The sequence below is a fragment of the Ylistrum balloti genome, unplaced genomic scaffold, assembly GCF_031769215.1.
Source record: "Ylistrum balloti isolate Yb309-2 unplaced genomic scaffold, AGI_CSIRO_Ybal_v1 Utg371448, whole genome shotgun sequence".
In the NCBI taxonomy this organism is placed as follows: Eukaryota; Metazoa; Mollusca; class Bivalvia; order Pectinida; family Pectinidae; genus Ylistrum; species Ylistrum balloti.
This window is the reverse complement of record NW_026782759.1, coordinates 146,207-168,079: the sequence shown is the minus strand read 5'-3', so window position 1 is coordinate 168,079 and position 21,873 is coordinate 146,207. Positions and strand designations below refer to the sequence as shown.

The following is a 21,873-nucleotide window of genomic DNA, read 5'->3' as shown; positions in this document are numbered from 1 at the left end:
AAACAACAATGCTACGCACAAACAACGAGTGTTTATCAAAGATATTTATTAAGAAAAAGGCTAAGAAAGCAATAATGCGAAGAAAGAGATATTAAGATAGACTTACCACAGTCTACAATCTGTGCCTGTATATTGTCCCTGTAGTGGTTACATCGGGTAAATAACCCGTAAACAACCGCCTGCGGAATTCACTCGACCTCCATGAACTCCCACTCACCTGGTCACTCGGTCGCTCGACAGGGATAACGAAAATACCGAACGTAGACAACAACATATACATACATACGACGTGACATTTGTTTCATTTAATATATTGTCAGTGTCAGTGAATCCAAAGAATGGTTTTTCATTTAGAATTTTTTATATCATGCAATGTCTATGGTGGTGTTGCAGGCATTGTAATCCTCAAGTTTATTATGTCCTTATTACACTAGTTAAAACGTAATTAATCATAATTTAGGTTCCATCCTGTCGATATCCATTACCAATTTATTGTGACGTTTTCTGATCCAAATACGGATACCAGTACCCGTAATCCCACCTTGAATTCTAAATATATACTCATATTTTTTGTCAAGTGTTGCATTTGCTCCACCTTACTGTATTTTCGTATTTCTATATATAGTAACAGTCCGAGTACAGTTACAACGACGAATACACCACAGTGAGGATGCATATCTGTTTAGCGTTAGGACATGCGTATAATTGAACGATGGCGCCTGTGTGTTGGATATTACAAAATTAAAAAAGACATAGGCATCCTTTCTTTTTCGGATAGCTTTAATTTTCAATTAAAAAAAAGTTTAAGGATAAAATACTTAGCTAACACTGATCCAAACATAAGCAGCCACTGTATTCGTTTCGGAAAGAAATAGTTGTGTGACTGATCTGTACTGTTCCAATGGTGAAGGTGAACCAGAATGCACATTTTCTTGAAAAATCTGTTGAAAGCATGCAGTCTCAACCGGGGTCGTGCACAGTGCATAGAGGTAGCTCAGTGTCAAATTCAATTAAATTTCGTCCACGTGTCTAAACCTTATATAACAAAAACCGAAGTTGCGTTTCTTTTTACCTCTTGAATGCATTGTTGAGGAGATGAATTGATTAAAGAAATGATACTCTTATACATACAGACAAATTATTTGAATTAGATTATAATATATAATTAGATTAAAACTTCAAAAATATGGTGAACGGTGTTTTAATAGTACCCAGGCTTAAAATGTTTTAGTGAGATATATATTGAATGTTACATCTAATGATGAAGACCTCCAGGTTCTATAAGCTTGTGCTCTTCTACAGGTAAAATTAGTAATGACCTCATGAAAATGGGCGGTGATTAATTTACACACGGAGAGGACAAAATGTTCCAATACGTGTACTGTAAAACTGTAATTGCATTATTACATACAAATTCAAAACGAATCTGGCATGACCAAGGACCAAATAGTTAAACAGTTCACCATTTAACTTCACATAATAGTGAGAAGCTGAAATATTTTACACCGACATTCCTTAAACCTGTATCCTGACCATTATTTTTCAATAAATTGATAATAGGATATAAAATTAATAAAATATGTATTGTTAAGTCACTAAAATATGTACATTTTACACAAATAACTACTTATCTTTTTTAATGATCAGATTGTTTTCCCTCCATATTCAGATGAAAAAATAGAAAAATAAATATAAAAGATTCATATAGCGCCCTATGTAATTTCACAAATTACTCTAAGGCTCTTTACAGTACATGTAAAAATTTCAGTCATGGTATCAATAATAAAACACCACATGTACATGTAGCAAAAATTACTAGTCATAGAAAAAGCACACCTGAACGGATGGGTCTTTTAAAAGTGGCGAGTGTTGTTGCTTTCCTGGTTTGTGATGGTTGGTTATTTCACAGTGTGGCAGCTACTATCCTAAAACATCGGTCACCACAAGTCACAGTACGCGACTTAGGCACACATAGCAGGGGCTCAGCCTCTGACCGTAATGAACGTGAAGGCTGGTAGGGAGTGAAGAGCTCTAATAACAGGTGCGCTGATTTGACAACAGGATATCTAGGTATCAACAAATTATTTAAGTTGTGTTAATGATACAATTACAGCATAAAAATGCAGATTACATTACAATTTCTGTTGCAGTCTGTAATTGACGTGTTTTTTTCTTCTTTTGTTTTTTGGTTTAGCTAGTTTACAACGGATCAACAGTCTGTACAAATTACAAGGATATATATTTCATTTTCTCAGCAAGGCGACAGCACTACCTATATTATTTGCTGGTGTTGTGCATTTTTCTGGTTACAAGAAATAACACTTAAAACTTTACTATATTTTTCAGAGTTTTATTTGTATAAATTGTTATCGCTATGACAAAAATAAATATTTCAAAATCAAAGACAAATAGTTTATTATTAAATCGACATATTTTGTCCAATGAAAACAAGGCACAACACAACCATATAATACATAATGATAGCAGTTATAGTGGTAAGTAGTATAAATATGTTTACATATGATCCATACCAACTAACTACATTTTGCTTCCATTCAATAAGATTATTAATGTAATTAAGACAAAGAAAAGACCAACCAACAATTTTCACAAACAACTGAATATTCACCTCCTTCGAATCCACATACACACGTGTTATATATCTGTTTCCTCGTTTCCCGGATTCTCGTTTATGACCGCTGTCATAAATGGACATTTTTGATGCTCTTGAGTTTGCCTGCTGGTTTGTTTGTTATATACCTTGCTCTTGTTTGAGAACGTGACATTACTTACTTGGATTGGCCAAGTACTCTTTCGGAAAGTTAGGTCTTATTCTCCTTGTCTTTTTTTGCAAGATTCATCATGTAAATCTTTGTTTTGTTCATATTAAACATCCCTTGGTCCTAAACAGGAATCTAATAAAAGGGACGACGCACTTACCAGAGTAATCCATTTCCCTAATCGTCATCGATTTCTAGAAGACCATCAAATATCTAAGTTATACAATTTTACAAAATCTTATGTCGTTTGAATACAGTGTCCATGGATAATGAAACCACTGAAGGAAGATCTTATAGTGTCTGCAAACTTGAATGGCATAACAACCTGTACACAATCAAAATCTAACTCATGTAATCATAAGCCCCACACAATATATTTCAATGAAGTCAAACACATATCTTATACAACATTAAAATGTAAGAGAATATAAAATACGTCACAATGGATAAAAAGTCAATATTGCTCTTTCGACATGGTGAAACGAAAGTAGTACTTTTCTTGTTGTAGCATTTCCTACGGAATAACTGAATAAGGAAGTTATATACAATATTATGTCACGGGGGTGTACCACGTCACTGTCATCTATATTTGATGATGAACTGATGATTGTTATTGCTAATCATATTAATATTATTTACGCAACTAAGATGGGTACATAATTTGACAATTCAACATAAAAACTTTAAACAGACAAACTTATTAGAAATACTGTAGCTGATATAGGAAGCGAAGTCTTACACTTCCAACAATAGTCAGTATTATCCCTCTTTAACAATCAATGTAGATATGTTTATCAGAATCTTGTTTAGGAACACATTGGTGCTGAACCCTTATCGAAATCACAAGTACGTGTACTTGAATGAATAATCTACTAATACAATGAAGACAACGAAACCATCGTATACAAAGGACTTTTTTCTTATGATTGCAGCGGTGAAACGTTATGATAATGGTGATCTTGAAAACAGTTCGAGTTTTCCACATGCTGTCTGTGAGTGTTTATTCTATATTCTTTAAATACAATTCACATTATCGAATCCTTGTTGCATAAATCGCGCCGTATAACAAGTATATTAAAACTGCGAATAAACAGTAGGTAAAACAACTACAGTAAAGATTGTTTTAAACAGGGCCTCTATTTTTCACTAGATTACGGAAGAGAAAATAATAGGGAAAAGGAAAAAAAGATACTTTGAAATAAGATTGGTAATGTAAGCTCAAGTCAATTGCAGTAATTCCTCTAAAATACATTCCTTTTCAAAGTTAATATTTTGGTGGAGCAACGAAAATTTGAACAAAAAGAAAAAAGAATAACGTTAGCACCATCCAGGGGTCCAGAAGCCATTATAGTTCTTCGGGTCGGCCGTTGACGTACCCGCTGGGTAGTTAGCCGGAACCATCTGTTTGTGATACTCCGCCATCCTTGTCCGAAGTTTCTCCACCAAGTCAGGAAGTTTCGTCGATAGATCATCGTGTTCGTTTGGATCATCTGTAAGACAAGGGATCAAATGTGGATCTGGATGTTTTAAGCGTAATTTTCACATCTTTCCATTCAAAATAATAATACTTTAAAAACAAAAACTGACACAACAGGTTGCTATGGAGATAATTGTAATAATGAAATGTCAAAAATATGCCAAAACAAATAGTGATATAATTTTTTGGCGTGAATTTTACGTCCAGACGTCTTGCCGTCTATAAGTGTTAGTTTATTCCTTTTCATTTTTTTTCACTTATTATGTTTTCATTTCTGTAGCAAAGATTTGTTTGGTTTTTTTCGTAAATAAGGTAAAAAGATTTTATATCAAATTCGTCCCTAAGAAATTATTAAACGCTTAAGCTCAATCGAAAAAAAATACTAAAATTTAAGTAGAGGGATGGATATCCCATATTGTTACGCCATACATCTATTTTGACGAGCTGGTTAGTGTAGTTAATTAAGATAGATATACAAGAAAAAAAATCACCTTTTAGATTGAACAACTGTGTTTTGTTATTCTGGCTGCCGTCGTAGGGCACTTCCTTGATATAGTTATCATCTGTGTATGTGGGAGGGGGATACCAGTTAGGGTACAATCCCGGGTAACCGACAATCAGCTTATAATCTCCCATACTGTTGATAAATAGCAAACTTGAAAAAACTGTAGAATCATGACATCCTTGTGTATTTTGATATGTTACGAAACATACTTGACATACCACAAAAACGACATTTTGTTCTTAAAATAGACCTGATGAATCACCCAACGTAATTCTGAAAAAAAATCTTTAAGGGGATATTAAAGAAGCTAAATTGTAGTAAATGTGTAGTCACCACATATATCCGTAAATAAATGCACATCATCACGGACGTTAATGCATACCATAAATGGGTACATCGACATATCTACATGTAAAACTGTGCCGAGTGATTATCTATTGAAAGTGTTATCTCTTATCAAGAGCATATTTGAAAGATTTGATATTTGATTCAACTCTGTCAACAAGTGAACTGCCGTAATGTAACTAAATTATACAACAAAATGCGTGAGTTGCTCGACTTTCCTAATATTCAATAGTTCACAACTCGACACCATGTGTAAGTTTTTTTTCTCCATTTGTGACTATTCATTATACCATCCGCGCAATCTAATAATGATTTTTAATTTCTGAATGAATGCAAACTTTTATGAAATGCCAACTCTTAAATAGTTATTAAAAACGTTTGTGGCAATTATAAATTATGTGCTCTTATTTGAAATAATAAACTTATATAAATTGACTGACGACTAGTCCAGCATGTAATGGAATGCATTTGTTCTACTACCAAACCGCAGTAATATGCTCCATTTCTTATAATGTTGCATAGATGTTTTAACCATATGAATCAATGGAAAAAGAAAGGACTTTTTGCTGAAAAAGAGAAATATCTTTAGATCTTCTAAATGTACTCTCACCGGATAGCTGCGTGACCTGTCTGATACGGAGGCAGATCATCAAGGTTGTATATAAATTCTGTCCGGCTTGACTGACCTCCCGTCCTAATATTATCCCACTGGTTTATGCCGTCAATGTTCTTATCTAAAAAAAACACAAAGAAAGGTATTACCACTGATTCCCTGTCTTATTTAGCAGAATTTTTATATCTTATAATAAAGAAAAATCGTTGATCGTGAAACTGTTTTTGTACATGTTCAATATTCCACAATCATTTATTCTACTGATAATAATTCATGATCGCTAAATCCATAAGCTAATAACACCCGAAGGTTTACAGAAAACAATGATTTGAACAACAAATTCATTATATGATTTAAGGCTTCTCAACACATATAGTTTAAATAGATTCGTTATAACGTTATGTCTCAAAGATACAACTGTAGTACCAGGAACTCCACCGGCAGCCGCTACTATCGTTGGACTCCAATCAACGGCGTGAATCATCCTGAAACACATATAGATTGCTGATATATTATAACCTTTAATTCTCCTACATACTCCGTTTATTGATACTGCCGCCTTTTATACTTTCTTTACATATGCGCTTACAAACAGTGTATGGTATTGTCTCCCTTTTTTCTGTCATTATTTCAGTTGGTTGTAAGTCGTATTATTTAAAACACAAGCTGCTTTTACATATTTAACTGTATAGTCACGTGTGCATCCGCCTGAATTGAATGAGATTGCTTCATACAATACATTGTAACTATTGAATATGCCAAGGTCAATAAAAAGGAATGTTAAGCAATCTAATTGCCATGGGACGCTTTTAGCTTGATCGACAGTTTCAATTGACGACGAGAACGGATAGAGGATATGTAATCAATGTTCCCGTGGACAATAGAAAACGGATTTTTAAGCACTACAACCTATCTCGCAGGTGCATAATACCCGCTTTCTGCTATACCAATAGCTTGCATAATGTAAACAATTTGTGTGTGTGCTATATTTGCTGAACAGTCTAGTGCTTAGACTACATCTTGCAATGGAACGATCATGCTATTTTTGTTGATTAAATATATTAAGGTGTCAGCGCATTACAGTTAGTTGAGTATATCAATTTGTATATGTACGAAAACAACAACATCCAAATATGTCAACAAATCCAAACTCCTTGAAAATGTACAAGGAAACTTAAATAAGGGGTTCCGGAAGGGTAAGCGTCTTCTGCTTCATCACCCGCCTTGTAACTCTTGTTCCAACCAAGTAAGAAATGCCACGTTCTCAACGACCCTCACAATGGTTTACATTTCCTGTCCTACTTGAATACATAATATCTTTTATCATCACTTTACCTGTTAACCGACATTCACCAATGAGAGCAATGTTCATACAATAATGTTCATAAAATAATGTTCATATGATGAAATAGTCTAAATACGATGAATTCAATATCTGTGTTTCAAGTTTTAAAAAAGCGTATTTTTTTCTTCAGCATGAATATTTACATTAATGAGTTATCATCGCTTTGGAGGACTTACACTTACCATTAATGTTTTACTTTAATTCCATTTTTACAATATGTACATGTATATATACTCATTTTTTCTCGAAACTATTCGAGATATGTATATATATATGAAATCAATGAAATTTTATTGTGCAGATCGATATTGTAGATCTAGAAGGTATCAAATATCATCTTTGCAACAACTAATGATACCTTATATTAATCTTATTTGAAAAACGGCACGGTTTAGAATATACACATGCAATTGACGCTGTTATAGAATTACCAGAGCTATGAATATTACATCATTAAGTGCATTATGGGGATATTACATATCCACATCTAAATATTGGCTTTTCTTTTTATCACTCCTCCTCAGTCGCTTCCCGGGGTTCAAAATTTAATACTTAATATATATATTTCAATATTTAGGTCCACAGCATCACTGGTAAGTCCTAGGACAAAACAGTTATATTTTGCAGTTTTCTTTATTGTTCTCATCTACTGCATCAAACTCTAAATGTATGAAAAGGTGGTACTTATTGCTGTGGCATTTCTACAATATCTTTACCAATGTAACTATTAGTGAACAATACATCTCAGGTAATTTCATATCGCCTTTGTAAATCGAATCTAGAGGTGCAAATTTGAACATACCCACGATAAGTGTATCCTGTCTTTTTAAGTCCGGTCCCATGTATAAATGACGTCACTCTGGTACCACCCTCGTATACCGTTATCTTAGAGCCTCGTAATGGGAAATTGTTTCCATACTCGGTGGGCCAGCCGCCATTCTTTGAATCAAAATAAAAACAAAGGTGATAATAAGACACATTTAAGATTTCAAACATTCGCACAAATGAAGAAGCATGTTCTTTTGCTCAAATACCTCAAACCGATATCGAATCCTTACAAGATTATACTTTCTCAAAAAACAAGTTTACAGATTACTAAAATTTTAATATTTATCGTCACAAATTACAATTGTTATATAACATTTTTCACATTTAAAGAAAACTTCAGCGGGTTTATAAAAAAAAATCCTGCGACGACATAAACACTTAAATATGCTATCCAGACTATTATTAAAGTAACAATAGTTGAACATAGACATTTTCAAGAGAGCACCTGATTTTAAAACTGCTAGTTCCAGACACGGCGTTCACAGATCACACACGGCGGGTATAGTGAGAAGAGACGGAAAGAAGCATATCATAAGAATACGTTGTTGATCAAGCAGATTTTACGACGGTAATTTCAAATTATTAGAATCATGTTCCAATTTATATTCTAAATGTTGAATTTCGATATATTTCCTAAACAGTTGAACTCACATCTGACGAAAAGATAATAAGTGTGTCGTCATACATGTCGTTTGCCTTCAGAGCCTCTGTGACATTACCGATGACGTCATCCATTGCTGTCACCATTCCTAGAGATAAATGATAACCACACATTAATTTCATTGAACGACGATATCCTTAAGTTTGCTTAGGTTGTATATACACAATGATCTGCAGCATCTCACCATGGAAATTATCCCGAAACATTTCTTTCAGGAAAGGGACATAGTCATCATATCACAATCTGATACTGATAATTAACACATCATCTTATAAAGTTCTGTTCTTTACCTATATTCCATCAAGAAAATAAATTGAGTCTCACCAGAAAATTTTCTTCTGCCTTCATTACGTATATGGTTGTACATATTTTCATACTCAATGGGCACCTGAAATACAATTACTCTATTCATCAAACTGTCTTTTTGTGTTTTTGTTTACAAATTGTAATGAATATGGAAAAAAACTGCAATCTATAATATATCTGAAAGATTCCAGAAGATGTCTCACGTAAGGAGAATTTAGAGGTTAGTATCTAATTACACAATACTATTTGGTTTATACATTATATATGCTGTGCCTTCTTTCTGCTCTAATTCTCATTATTCAAGTATTCATATTCGACTTGTTTCTACGTTGGCCACCAGGAGCCTGACAAAATGATATAAATTTTCATATTTTTTATCTATCGTGGTGCACTATGATACACAGTGATTAAACTTTTAATGTCTCGATGTACCATGGTTATATATATTATTAGATATATTTGGCAGGCTGTTGTCGGATATCGTCGATTTCTAAGTTTTCCAATCATTTTTTTTTTAACAGTCGGATGTAACCTATGTAGTTAACAACTATTCGTTATACTATTTCTTCAAATCCAGTCATCACATATTCTGTGCACGCATTTTTTCCTGAAACAGATGACTTTTAAAAATATTATTACATTGTATAAAGATGGAGATTAATGTTATATCCGGTAAATAAGAATTTCGTTCTGTGTAGAACAAATTAGTTGCCAGTTACCTGAATCGGCTCGTGAACAGATTGTAGAGGCATATACACGAAAAATGGTTGACTCTTGTTGTGTTGTGCAATCAAATTCAGCGCTCGGGTAGTATACTGAAACTGAAAAAGAATGTTGGGTTTAGAAACAACATTGATATAAAATATTGGTCTATACAGACAGCAGGAAGGATAACATCATTGGTCAAAGGTGACATTTTTCACTTATAACAATAAAAAATAATTTACTAAAAATACACTGTTTTAAAAACTTAAATAATTTGTATCTAAATGGTCTCCATTTAACTTAATGAAATTAATAGATGGATCTAACGTGAACAGCAGTAGATATGCGGATATGTTCCCCGTAGATAACACCAGTAAAGTGTTACGTACACATCTTAGTGGATTCCTCGGAATTTCAACAATTGAACCAGACAGGTCAGATACAGACACGAGATGAATTCATGATATTTTAATCAACTATGTATGTGAACACAAGACAGATTTATATACATTTTGACATGAGATGCGGTAATTTTAGAGTGGAAACATAAGATTTCCAAATAATTCTTATCCCGTTAAATCCTTGCTGGTGTATGTATTAGTACTACACGCTGATTTATTAGTACTATGAATAATTTGTAGAATTTTGAATAAGAGATAAGTTGACCAACCAAATCCTAGAAGTAATGAAACGGTTAGTTAGGATTGAAATATTGTGTTAATCAAGTCACGTAAGTGTTTTAATATCCATGTTGACTATTCTCTTTACATAGATACTTTAGATAAAACTGCCACATTGTGAAAATGTTTTATCTCACCGTAGAGTACGTGCCAATCGCTTCTTCATCAGTTTCCATGTTCTTCCTGAAGTCAAATCCAAGAAGTTTATCATGACCTACAATTTGAGATGGAATAATAATTGTTTTCAGGAAATGCTACCTATTCTTACTAATAAATGGCGATATTTATTGTCTCGATTAATATGTTAACAATTCTGGAATATAATTTAGTTTTAGTTGTTTGTACGGTAAATACTACATGGAATTCAATGTCGTGCGAAATTTCTCTTACAGTGGCGTAAAAAAATTAATAAAGCACGCTCCTTGATTCTGGTTGATTCTTCGAATAAACGCACGCGATCTGACAAAATTTTTTTTTTTTATGTGAATGGAATTCATGATCTACAACTTTACTACAATGTACCAGTCACGCACACAGCAAACATTACATTCGATAAGTGTTTAAAATAATTTTAAATATCCACACAGTAAGCTAATATTAGCAGTACGCTTTCATTCTCGGCTTGTTTAACACCTAACAATCAATCACAGCTGACCCTCATTCACGCAGTTTGCAATTCGTCTTTTCTTTCATCTCTGCATAAAAATATTGTCATGCTTCCAAAGCTGGAGTATAATAGAAACTGCTACATGAGCTGCCAACATGGAAGCTATGAATTTTTTGTATGATGTAGTACATTTGTTTTTAAAGGTTCTATATATTTGTGTTCCGCTAGTATCATCTTCCTATTCTTTTCAAATGAAATCATTAGGCATTGCAGACAGATTATTATTTGAGGCAATCTAAAAGCATTTACATAACAAAATCTATACACGTAAACAAATGGTTATTACTTTCATACCACAACATTGAAACACTTACTAAAACAATCAAAGTAGACTCAGATATGGCCGGTGAACCATTTCAGATTTATTCTCCACTTTTCCCTTGAAAATTATAAACCATCATACACGTTGATATCTTAACCCGTGTTGATACATACTGTTATTTTTTCTGTAGTAATCCTCTCGCCCCGTGTAATAACCATAGAAAGAATCAAATCCGCGGTAGGTGGGTGTACACTGCCACTTACAGAATCCAAGGTGCCATCTACAATGGTAACATCGTCATGTATATTATATACATGATAAGGTAGCCCATGCATCGGTTAAAAAGACCAGTTATGACTTTGAGTAAGATTTTATATATGCAGTACAAACAGCGACATACTGGTAAACAGTACATGTATGTATATCTGCTATTTTATAATATTGTGGAGCAAAATGGGTTTATCTCTTTAAATGTTTTCAATTTAAAACTCGTTCTCATATCCAATCGATTCAATGCAATCTTTTGAAAAGGAAATTACATCTTTAATTGAAGACCGTCGCGTATTTTTTATGTGGCAGAATTGTTTTCAGTGTCTTCTATTAATTTGTCTTTTAGCTCAAATGTTTTATTAAAATATTTTGTGTGTGTTTGTCTCCAGTGTGTGATTCCTGAGTGTCCCTGAAGTGTATATGTCAACCATCAGACCTTCACGTCCATTTCTATGTTTATCTGACTGTGTCTCTCCTTATCATATTTCATTTCCGTTCTCGCATTGGCGATTTCCGTTTTACTGTCTATCATATGCTTCAGTTTTGTAGTCAAGTTTTCATCTAGTGTGTTAATCCGGTTCTAGATACACAGTATGGTAACGTAATTTACAATTTTTATCATATATTTGAGTAAGAAAATTCTTGTAGATTACATAAAACACAAAGGCGTGACAGTTAATGAAAAGACATCTGTTCACGCATTCAAATTAATGTGGTAATTACTATTTCTCGCCTATGATCAAATAACATGAGTTAAAATACACTGGTTATGTTACTTATTGATACATTAGTAGATTGCCTTTCTTAAATACTTACTTTCCTATCATATGCGTTGCATATCCAAGTTTTTTCAGGTGTTGTGGTAGGAATGTAAGATTAGTTGGCGCGCACACCTTCTGGTCAGGCCAAACCACCAAATGCTGCAAATGTTAAGCAAAACGTAATTAAAACAGAAATAGAATAGATTCAGTGTTATAATCCTTTAGTATCATTCGAAACATTGACTGAAACTTTACTTTGCTATTATTGTTAGAATGTTATAAATATATACTAAATATTTTTAATTTGTCATGTGTTGTTTTACATTGTTTTAAGTCCTACATTCCAAACTAATGCTCATTTGACTAGTCGTCATGAAAGAATTTTTTTGTAGATTTGACTTTAAGATAGTATAAATGCAGCAATGAGAGATTACCTGTAGTCCCGTTTTGAAAGGATACATCCCTGTCATGAAAGCACTCCGGGATCTACGATACAAAAATATTCATATTACTATAAACAAAAAATATCATTTAGATTATCGTCGATACCAGAATGCTTTGCTGTAGTATGCAATGTGTTTGTAGAAAGTTACGTTTCTCTGTTACCTAATTAACCGAAAGCATTGTCTGGCGATCTATCAACTTGTTTTATATAGGTCAGGGGTTCATTGACTCCAGACCAATAGTCAAAAGAACGCCAGAATAGGTTTGAATACCTAATAATGTACCTGTACATATTCAAGAATATCAATATATCTGTTGAATGACCGATATTACATGACAATTAGGTGTTTGTGGTAATATGCACAACATCTCATACAAAAAACACATATTACAAAAACCAGCAAGTATATCAATGTGAATTTCCGCTGGAAGGCAATAGCAAAAATACCAGAGGAATTTGATGTTAATGGCAAAATCCATTTATGGTGATATACTGTAAAAGGATACTATTTAATGAAGACTATAGATGTGTTGTGGAATAGAAACAGATTCGTTTGAGGAATTATGTTTTCATTTCGAATATTGTAACATCTGTATACAAAATGCATTTTTACATTATTACAATAGCTAGCTAGTGAACAAACATATATAACACACGTGTAAAATTACACACGTAGAACAAAGATATATCACACACGTGTAAAATTACACACGGTGAACAAAGATATATCACACACGTGTAAAAATATATACGGTGAACACACATCACACACGTGTAAAAATATATCCGGCGAACAAACACATCAATACACTTGTAAAATAGCGACGGCAAATGTACATCACAGACGTGTAAAATACTTACGGAGAACAAAAATATATCACACACGTGTAAAAATAAATACGATGAACACATATATATGTGTAAAAAAATACATTTTTAACATCTGTAAACGAAATGCATTTGTCCATTATCATAATAGCTAGCTATTTTGCACAGTAAAACAGTTCTCATGATGTTTTGTTCTACAACATCTATTTACAAATGGTTTCTTTATTTTTTTTATTTTTTTTTTTTTACGTCGTGGCGGAGAAATCTTCAACACGAGGGGTGATTTTTGTTTTCTAACCCGAGGCTCTGCCGAGGGTTAGACTACAAAAAAATCACCCCGAAGGCTGGAGATTTCTCTGTCACATCCTCTGAGGGTAGGGGTTGATTATTTTTCTCCCACCCCATTATTTCCGCCATGATGTAAAAAAAAAAAAAAAATCCCACGGTACAAGTGTCTGAATGGCGCATGAATATCACCATTCACGTTTCCAAAATTCTACATTCTTCCGCGAGAGGAAAATGACTACAAACGCAATATGAATAACCATTAGAAATATTTATTTTTTTGGAAATCAAATATTTTAATTAGCTATAGATACATGGAAATACTTGCATTGAACAACATTTAACTCCGTATCATTTATTAAGGTAGGGTAGGCTTGCCGCGATGTCATGGACAAAAATGGTATTTCCCAGTTTATAATGACGTCAATTGTTGATGCGCGCGAAAAATTGCAATGGTGTGAGTGTCACGCGTGTGTTCATTCAGAATCAGAGTCATAGATGATCCTCCGACGTTTATTTGTGTTCACTGGACAAGGATTGTTATAGTTAATGTTAACTGTGATGTTACAGTCGCGCATTACGGAACCTGCAAACAAAGCATCCACTCGTCGGTTTGAGTCCGTTGTGATTGCCGACTGAGGTCACCGAGTGCAGCCAGGTGGGATAGATTTATCCTCCATGGGTGTTCCACATGGGACATGTCTATCCTACATGGGCAGAGGTGGGATAATATGACATCAAATACACGCAGGATGCATACGGTGAAAAAAATTATATTACACACTTGTAAAAATGCTTACAAAGAACACACACACTTACACACACACCCACACACACACACACACACACACATATATATATATATATATATACTGAAAGGATAAAGAAACGCAGGGTAATATTTATTCCGATATTTTGAAAACGCGTTCTCCAAATAAAGTGAAACTTTGTGGATTGAGTAATTAGGTCATATTACACCTTGTCATGTATCGAAAATTTAGTCACGGTAGAGTGCGCAGCTCTGGTAAATGGAGGAAGGAAAAAACAGGAATCTCGTGCACCGTGTTGTTCTGGTCTCATGCAGCGTTGGTCAAGTCACTCTTCGTTAGTCTTTATACAGACCAACTGCTTCCCTAAAATTAATTAAGAATTTGATTCGTTTTAAGAATGGCACGACTCACAGAAGTTCAGAGGGGTCAGGCCATTCAGCGCGTATCGTCACGACGTCAGGATCGCTATATCGTCGTCTCTCATGTGCGTAATCGGCGCCTTACTGCCGTTGAGAGTGCACTTAATGTTCGTGGAAATCATGGGCGTCCTATAAGTTCACAAACTGTAAGAAATCGATTACGAGAAGTTGGTGTAAGAGCACGTCGCCCCAACGTAGGTCTACACCTTGCCCCTGCTCGACGTCAGCGTCGTATGGCCTGGGTCGCTGCACATGCTCCACGACGGTTTCCACTGAGGCAGTGGAGGCAAGTTTTCTTCAAGGACGAGTCTCGATTCTGTCTTTATCGATCTGACGGCCATCAACGTGTCTACCGACGTCGTGGCGAACGTTTAACTTGCGTTGTAGAGGGATAGGTTTAGGGGTGGTTCAGTAATGGTGTGGGGAGGAATCTCACACGGGTTAAAATCACAATTGGTTGTTATTGATGGCAATTTAACAGCAGCAAAGTATAGAGATGAGATCCTCCGACCCCATGTTATCCCTTTCTTACAGCAGCATAATCTAACCCTCCAGCAGGATAATGCCAGGCCCCACGTAGCAAGGATTTGCCAAGTCTTTCTGGCCGACAACAACATTCAACCACTAGATTGGCCGCCATATAGCCCTGATTTGTCCCCGATCGAGCATCTTTGGGACCAGTTGGAAAGACGGGTTCGAAAGCGCCAGCCACCCTGTGCTACTCGAGAGCAGTTGACCAGAGCTCTGATTGAGGAGTGGGACAACATCCCCATAAGACGGATTAATTCTCTCATGAACTCTATGACCAGAAGAATAAGGGCCGTGACCACAGCAAACGGCGGACACACAAGATATTGATGACTCAATTCAATTTCAATTTCAAAATCCTATGGGTCCATTCAATGTAATCGTTAGTACCTCTAAACCAATTGTCAGATGCAAAATACAGGAAATTTTTAAGCTTTAATTTATATGTAAGTCTACACAATTTCGTTTTAAATGAAGCCCGATATCATACTTAATTTCTGGTTTAAAGTTCACCCCGCGTTTCTTTATCCTTTTAGTATATATATAAATATAAAACATTTTAAAAATGCAAACGGCGAACAAATAGATAACACCTATGTATGAAAAATACATATTGCGAACAAACACATTTGACACACTTTTAAAAATACCTACGGCAAACATACATCACACACGTGTGAAACACTTACGGAGAACATACAGGCTGTACATATGCCTGGTCCAGTATGATTCCCTCCTTTGCCAATTTGTCGATGTTTGGGGTGGAGATGTTTGGATTACGGAATCCCACATCATTCCATCCTGAAATACACAACATTAAGTTGATAGAATTGAAAAAATATCATTCTTTTCACCGATATTATTCTTTATGTACATGCATCTGGTTATTGTTTTCGTCTGTTCTGTTTATGATATACATAGCGCCAATAGCTGCGTTTAACAACTATATTACAATACAGGGAAAATTAATTACTATTGTTTTTTGGGTCTGTTTTTTATCTACAATTAAGCAATATACGGAAAAGGATCAATAAATAGATATACGATACTTATTTGAAGTTGAATGATAAATATTGAAAAATGTAAGCATTGTTTATTTTGATTAATATTTTTGTCTTATCATGACAATATTTGTGTACTTCATACGAAATATATACTGGGTACGGCGATGAAGCTACTGATAAATGACTTTTGTTTCACACACAAATTGAACACGACGAACTTCCTATCGTACGAGAAAACAGAGTATTTCCCAGAAATATATCATGACTCCAACTATTAAACATCCCCGTGTTTGTCAATTAAACATATTGAAACCTTAAACACTGTCTGTTGGAAGCTGTGTTGTAACAATGGAAGGTGGGAAGTTATATACAGTAACGCCAGTACAGTACAATAATGCTCGGGTCCTAAAGTTTGAAACCTAAGTGACAACTTGTGATGGTGACGGTAAAACTTTATAGATTTCGTGATTGGCATATATCTAATAATTTCAAAATTATGTTAAATTACGTCCAGGGATTGTGAAAAAATGGGAAAAGCCAACCAGTGTCTAGCACATTAAACCAAAAAAATCGAAAAAGTAACCCAACTTTTGTAGAATTGAACAAGATCTATCCTGCTTTCCATCAGCACCTTATGCAAATTGCAACTAAAACCACAGGTCCTTCTTGTCATTTGAGATAACAAGAAACAGTGTCACAGAATTGATCTTACAAAGAGCATTTTCCCTTTGTTGATGACGAGTGCTTTTTCATTGATTGTGTGTGGGATAAGACAGAATTATGATGCGTCAGTTGATATTGGATCCTTATAGTCAGCGATATATAAACGCGACATTAAATAATGATGTATTCTGTAGTAAGTTTATATCTACATTCTAGTTTATTAATTTGTGTAGCAGACCCAACTCATCTAGCTGTACAGTGTAAATACTAAATTGATTGGATCTCATTCATATTTTACTGTTCTATATTTAGACTGATGTTGTGGTTTGTGAAGATATTATGCATATCCTGTACGAGGGTTAACACCCGTGAGTTTACTTACCAAAGTCGTCTGCTACTATGAAAAGTATGTGTGGTGATTTGGCTTGCCCATGTGCCGTCGTTAACATAATACAGATGAAGAACAGTAAGTTTTGTAAACAATTACACATGTTTCATGCCTCTTACGCGTGATCACAGTAGTTGAGCAGCTGGTATTCTCGTCCCTAACAGGTCATCATGTGACTGCAGCCGAGCTTGTTAATTCAGGTATATCGCTTTGCTCTATTCAAAACTTGTGTTATTTATACACAACCGTGTTTAATGTAGTTACTATTCAAGTAAAATGTCGCAGTAGCAAATTGTTTTGAAGTTGATGGAATGTAAATGCAAACCGTATTTCTTTTGGCCTTTTCTTGACGATTTTAAATAAACTCATGCGAAAAAACGTATAATGCATTAATTTACCCACAGTACGATATAAGCGGAAATATTTCTTGTGAAGTGTTCTGTTATGAGAAAGACAATAAAGAGATCATTGCCAACAAGCTATTCCTGTGAGTGAATAATGAAAAAACCATCTAACCAAGAATTTAAAACATTGAAGTAACCGTAATAGACAGTTGGATAAAAGCATGATGGACAACCGCGTTCAGGTACAAAATCATTATAACTATAGTATTCAGTATGCCAGATGACAGAATCCTCCAAATCGAAAGTACCAAAACGAAAACAGCTGATCATTTTGTATGGGCTATATGATAAATAGCATATATGCATATATATCATTTACATTTGCGATTAAGTTAAGAATGGACTTTGCGAGAAGTAGAACAAAAACCGAACAAATCATGGTTAACTTAATTTAAGGAACATCATTCTCAAACGTCACGATATGCATGTTCTCATGAATATGGGAAATAAAGATAACACAAAAATACAATATTCAATCTTTTTTACCTTACACTTACAAATAGAAGATAACAGTAAAAAACCAATAAAAACATGGTCAACATGTGCTGCTGACTGAAGGCTAGACTTATAATTTCTTTGCCAAAAAAATAATACTAAATTTCTTTGTGCGAAACAAGTTTGGTTTAAACGAACTCGTTAGTTTGCCTGGCTGTTTCAATGACGTATACCTGAAATTTTTCATCAGAACGTTTCACTACATGGATTGAAGCTAGATTTTCATAACATGTCGGTAATGGACGATAGGAGCAACCTGTCTTGAATTCTTAGACTTTCTATTCTTTTTAAAGGATTCCATATACTGTAAAAGTTGCTAATTCATCAAAGCTTGGCACAAAAGGGATTGTTTCCAGCAGCTATGAAACAGATTCTGGTCTGTTTTTTTCTGCAATCTTTTTTTCGAGATTCCAATCCATCCTCGAAAATATCATTATCTGCCCAAGATAAAAATACCATTCTTGGTCTTAGATGGAAATCACATTATTATTTGAGGGTAAATAAAGTGATCGTGAGATTTTCACATGTAGCTGAGGATGCGAAAATTACGACAAAAAGATTCCCTCATCAAAGAATAACAAACATAATAGTTTATATCTGTTTATATTCTCGTTAGTTTAACTTTGTTGATCGAAATAAGCCAGATGTACGGTAACATATCTATGACGTCATTCCCTTGTATGTTTCTAGTGTTTACTCTTGCTCAATGTTTACTTTACACAAACACAAACCACAGCAATACATGAATATCAATCTAATGTTTTGGCTCTGTAAACCATGTTATGGTCTTTCATTTTGATAACACAATAAAAACTCAACAAATAGATCAATATAGCACAATGGTCACAAGTAAAGATAACTTCCTGCACAGGTTCTGAATAATTTAGAAAACAAGCCCCCAATCACATTGAATGTAATCAGATTGTCTATCAATGAGATAATATAAATTTAACATGCCTACAGCAACCATCACCGAGATCCTTATTCCCTGTATAGATAATAAAAATAGCCTCCTACAAAGTTATATTAGTGTGTATGGAATAGTTTTTTTCTGATCCTGACAGGAGTAGGAAAAACACACATCTAATCTGCAATAATTTATTCGCACACATATTTCTAGTATCTGCTAGTGTCCCTTAATTAATTTATTTGTTGTGGAAAGAAAGTAAATAAGTTGTAATAACTGTTGTCATTGGTTTGCAATAAAATTGGTTTAAATTAAAAATTATGACGTAACACATTCTGCCAAGTCTATCACATGTTTAAATTAAGTATTGCTGAATCAGCAATTAAAATAACCATGTTTTCTCGATCAAGGTAACAGCTCAATGGCTGTAATCACCTCCTCCAACGGCTAAACCCATTAAAACATACATTTGCTGTGGATATTTACAATAAACATACATTAAAATGAATTAATTAATACAAGAAAAATCAACATATTAACTATCTTAATTAGTGGATGTTATTTCTTCGAGTCAATAAACTGAAGTACATATGTCTACTATAAATGCTGTTTAACCTGAAAAGTAATAATTATACACCTGAAAAAACAAGAGAGTTTTGTATCTTTGTACATTACATTACATTTTGCTATATGTTAAAGTAGTTAAAATTGTAGATAGTATTACCAGCTAGCCGATACATAATCTGTTATGATGAATATAGGGAAAAAAATGTCAGGGTTTGGGCAATGTTACATAGATACACCAGATAGATAACTCCTAAGAAATAATACAGGTGTCACCCTCGCAAACATTTAATTACAAGGTATCGTAGTTTAATGCTACAAATGAAGCGCCGCAAGAAAACTGGTAGGTAAATTCCCTAACCTACATTGTATGATATGTGTTTATTCTTAGAATCATCAACACATTACTATGAATGTTGCTTTTCAGTATTTTATTCATACCATGCCTTAGTGTCATTGTTTTCCTATCAGGTACAGGTAGATACACAGTCCTATGGTTTATAGTATCGTCCATGATGCCATGGTAACGCTTCGGGTTTACTTGCACTTTGAATTAGGTCATGTGATAGTGATATTCAGCAAAAATCAACATTGACCTCGGGTTGCGCAAAGTGCAACATTCTAAATGACATAGAATGATACCAAATTTATATTACCAAAAACAATGTTGTCAAAAACATTCAAAACCTACTACCCATGTAAATAGTTTTGATGATTTGTTTTTTTAAGAGGATAGTAGAAACAAAAGATGAGGTCAGGGCCCGTATTCATGAAACCGTTCTCATTTTTTTACCCACATTTCTTTCTTCTCGTTGTTTACTTTAATATACAGAAAAACGATATATGATACTTAATGCAGACTAGATATCTTAGCTTTTTGAATGTTATTTCCTGATATATAATCTATACCAACCATGAACTAAAGCTTTGCATTTTTTATAAATAACCTCAGACGAATTTAGTAAATGTTACGTACTCAAAACTTGTATCAGATATTATCAATCATATCATTATTGATCAACAATTAAAGTTAAGTAAAGAAATGTCTCATGACTATAAATTTTTTCTCGTAAAAAAAGGATAGAAATCAATATCACAATACAATAATATCTGTCGACCGTAAATAATATCTGATTATTTACAAATGGAACTGTCACAATTTCTGTCTTTTTACCAGTTATACGTCAGCACATGAGATATTTACTGATGTCCATTCAAGTTTTGTCATAGAACTGTTAGTGGTAATATGTCTTAATCAAATACATTGTCAAGCGTACATTACCATATTATCACAACGATTATGTTATTCCATGTCAACGCGCCAAATGTCATCGGCGTATGTCGGTATTGATGTGCAGCAATTTCAAACTCTATCTGGATGTTCTCAGTAGTAGCCTTGTACTACGGCACTTCTTCTTCTTAACACAAAAAAAATCGTTCATGCATATCTGCTATTGACCTCCTCCGTAACATGGGAATTATATGAAGAAAATGCTGAAAGGTGTCCAAAACTGCAGAACTACTTTAGATCATTATCGATAATCTACCACCAAGGTAGACTTGTGTAGATGTTTCTCTTATTGTTTTTCCTTTGTCCTGGACAGTTTACATTAAATCAGAACAATTCTGTCTACTATTTTGCAGACCAGACAGATGGCATAACCTTTTAACAAACTAACTCAAATTCCCAATTTTAGCCTCGCAATCCCAAACAAAGCAAACATAAAATATAGTCTAGTTTTAGGGATGATACATTATTTTGAAACAGGTAAACACACCACTGACCCCTTATTTAAGTTTGCTGATGGAACCTCAGTTACTTACTACTCTTTCGTTTACAAATCTATTCAATTAGTCTTGAAATTCTTATAGCTGGACACCAAACTCTGTAAAGGTCATTTTTTTCTCTGTAAAGGTCATTTTTTTCTAATTGGAGCTGTCACTTTAGCTAATCAACTTGGGATTGCA

At 34.1% G+C, this 21,873-nt stretch overlaps 1 protein-coding gene across 2 annotated transcripts in view; it reads right to left on the bottom strand.

Annotated features, from left to right (window-relative positions):
* Nucleotides 1-3,538: 3,538 nt before the first annotated feature.
* LOC132562560 (arylsulfatase B-like) overlaps nucleotides 3,539-21,873 on the bottom strand; it is a 39,932-nt gene continuing 21,597 nt past the window's right edge. Inside the window, exons 1-14 of one of the 2 annotated variants that reach the window (XM_060227307.1) lie at nucleotides 17,530-17,638; nucleotides 16,170-16,281; nucleotides 12,640-12,691; nucleotides 12,261-12,364; nucleotides 11,348-11,454; nucleotides 10,383-10,459; nucleotides 9,580-9,681; nucleotides 8,879-8,942; nucleotides 8,545-8,642; nucleotides 7,868-8,004; nucleotides 6,147-6,205; nucleotides 5,718-5,841; nucleotides 4,749-4,894; nucleotides 3,539-4,270 (exon numbers count right to left, since the gene is read on the bottom strand). In XM_060227307.1, coding sequence (XP_060083290.1) covers nucleotides 4,098-4,270; nucleotides 4,749-4,894; nucleotides 5,718-5,841; nucleotides 6,147-6,205; nucleotides 7,868-8,004; nucleotides 8,545-8,642; nucleotides 8,879-8,942; nucleotides 9,580-9,681; nucleotides 10,383-10,459; nucleotides 11,348-11,454; nucleotides 12,261-12,364; nucleotides 12,640-12,691; nucleotides 16,170-16,281; nucleotides 17,530-17,638 — 1,464 coding nt within the window. In that variant the 3' untranslated portion in view covers nucleotides 3,539-4,097. Of the gene's footprint in view, nucleotides 4,271-4,748; nucleotides 4,895-5,717; nucleotides 5,842-6,146; nucleotides 6,206-7,867; nucleotides 8,005-8,544; nucleotides 8,643-8,878; nucleotides 8,943-9,579; nucleotides 9,682-10,382; nucleotides 10,460-11,347; nucleotides 11,455-12,260; nucleotides 12,365-12,639; nucleotides 12,692-16,169; nucleotides 16,282-17,529; nucleotides 17,639-21,873 lie in introns of those variants that run through there. The other variant, XM_060227308.1, reaches the window with a different exon arrangement.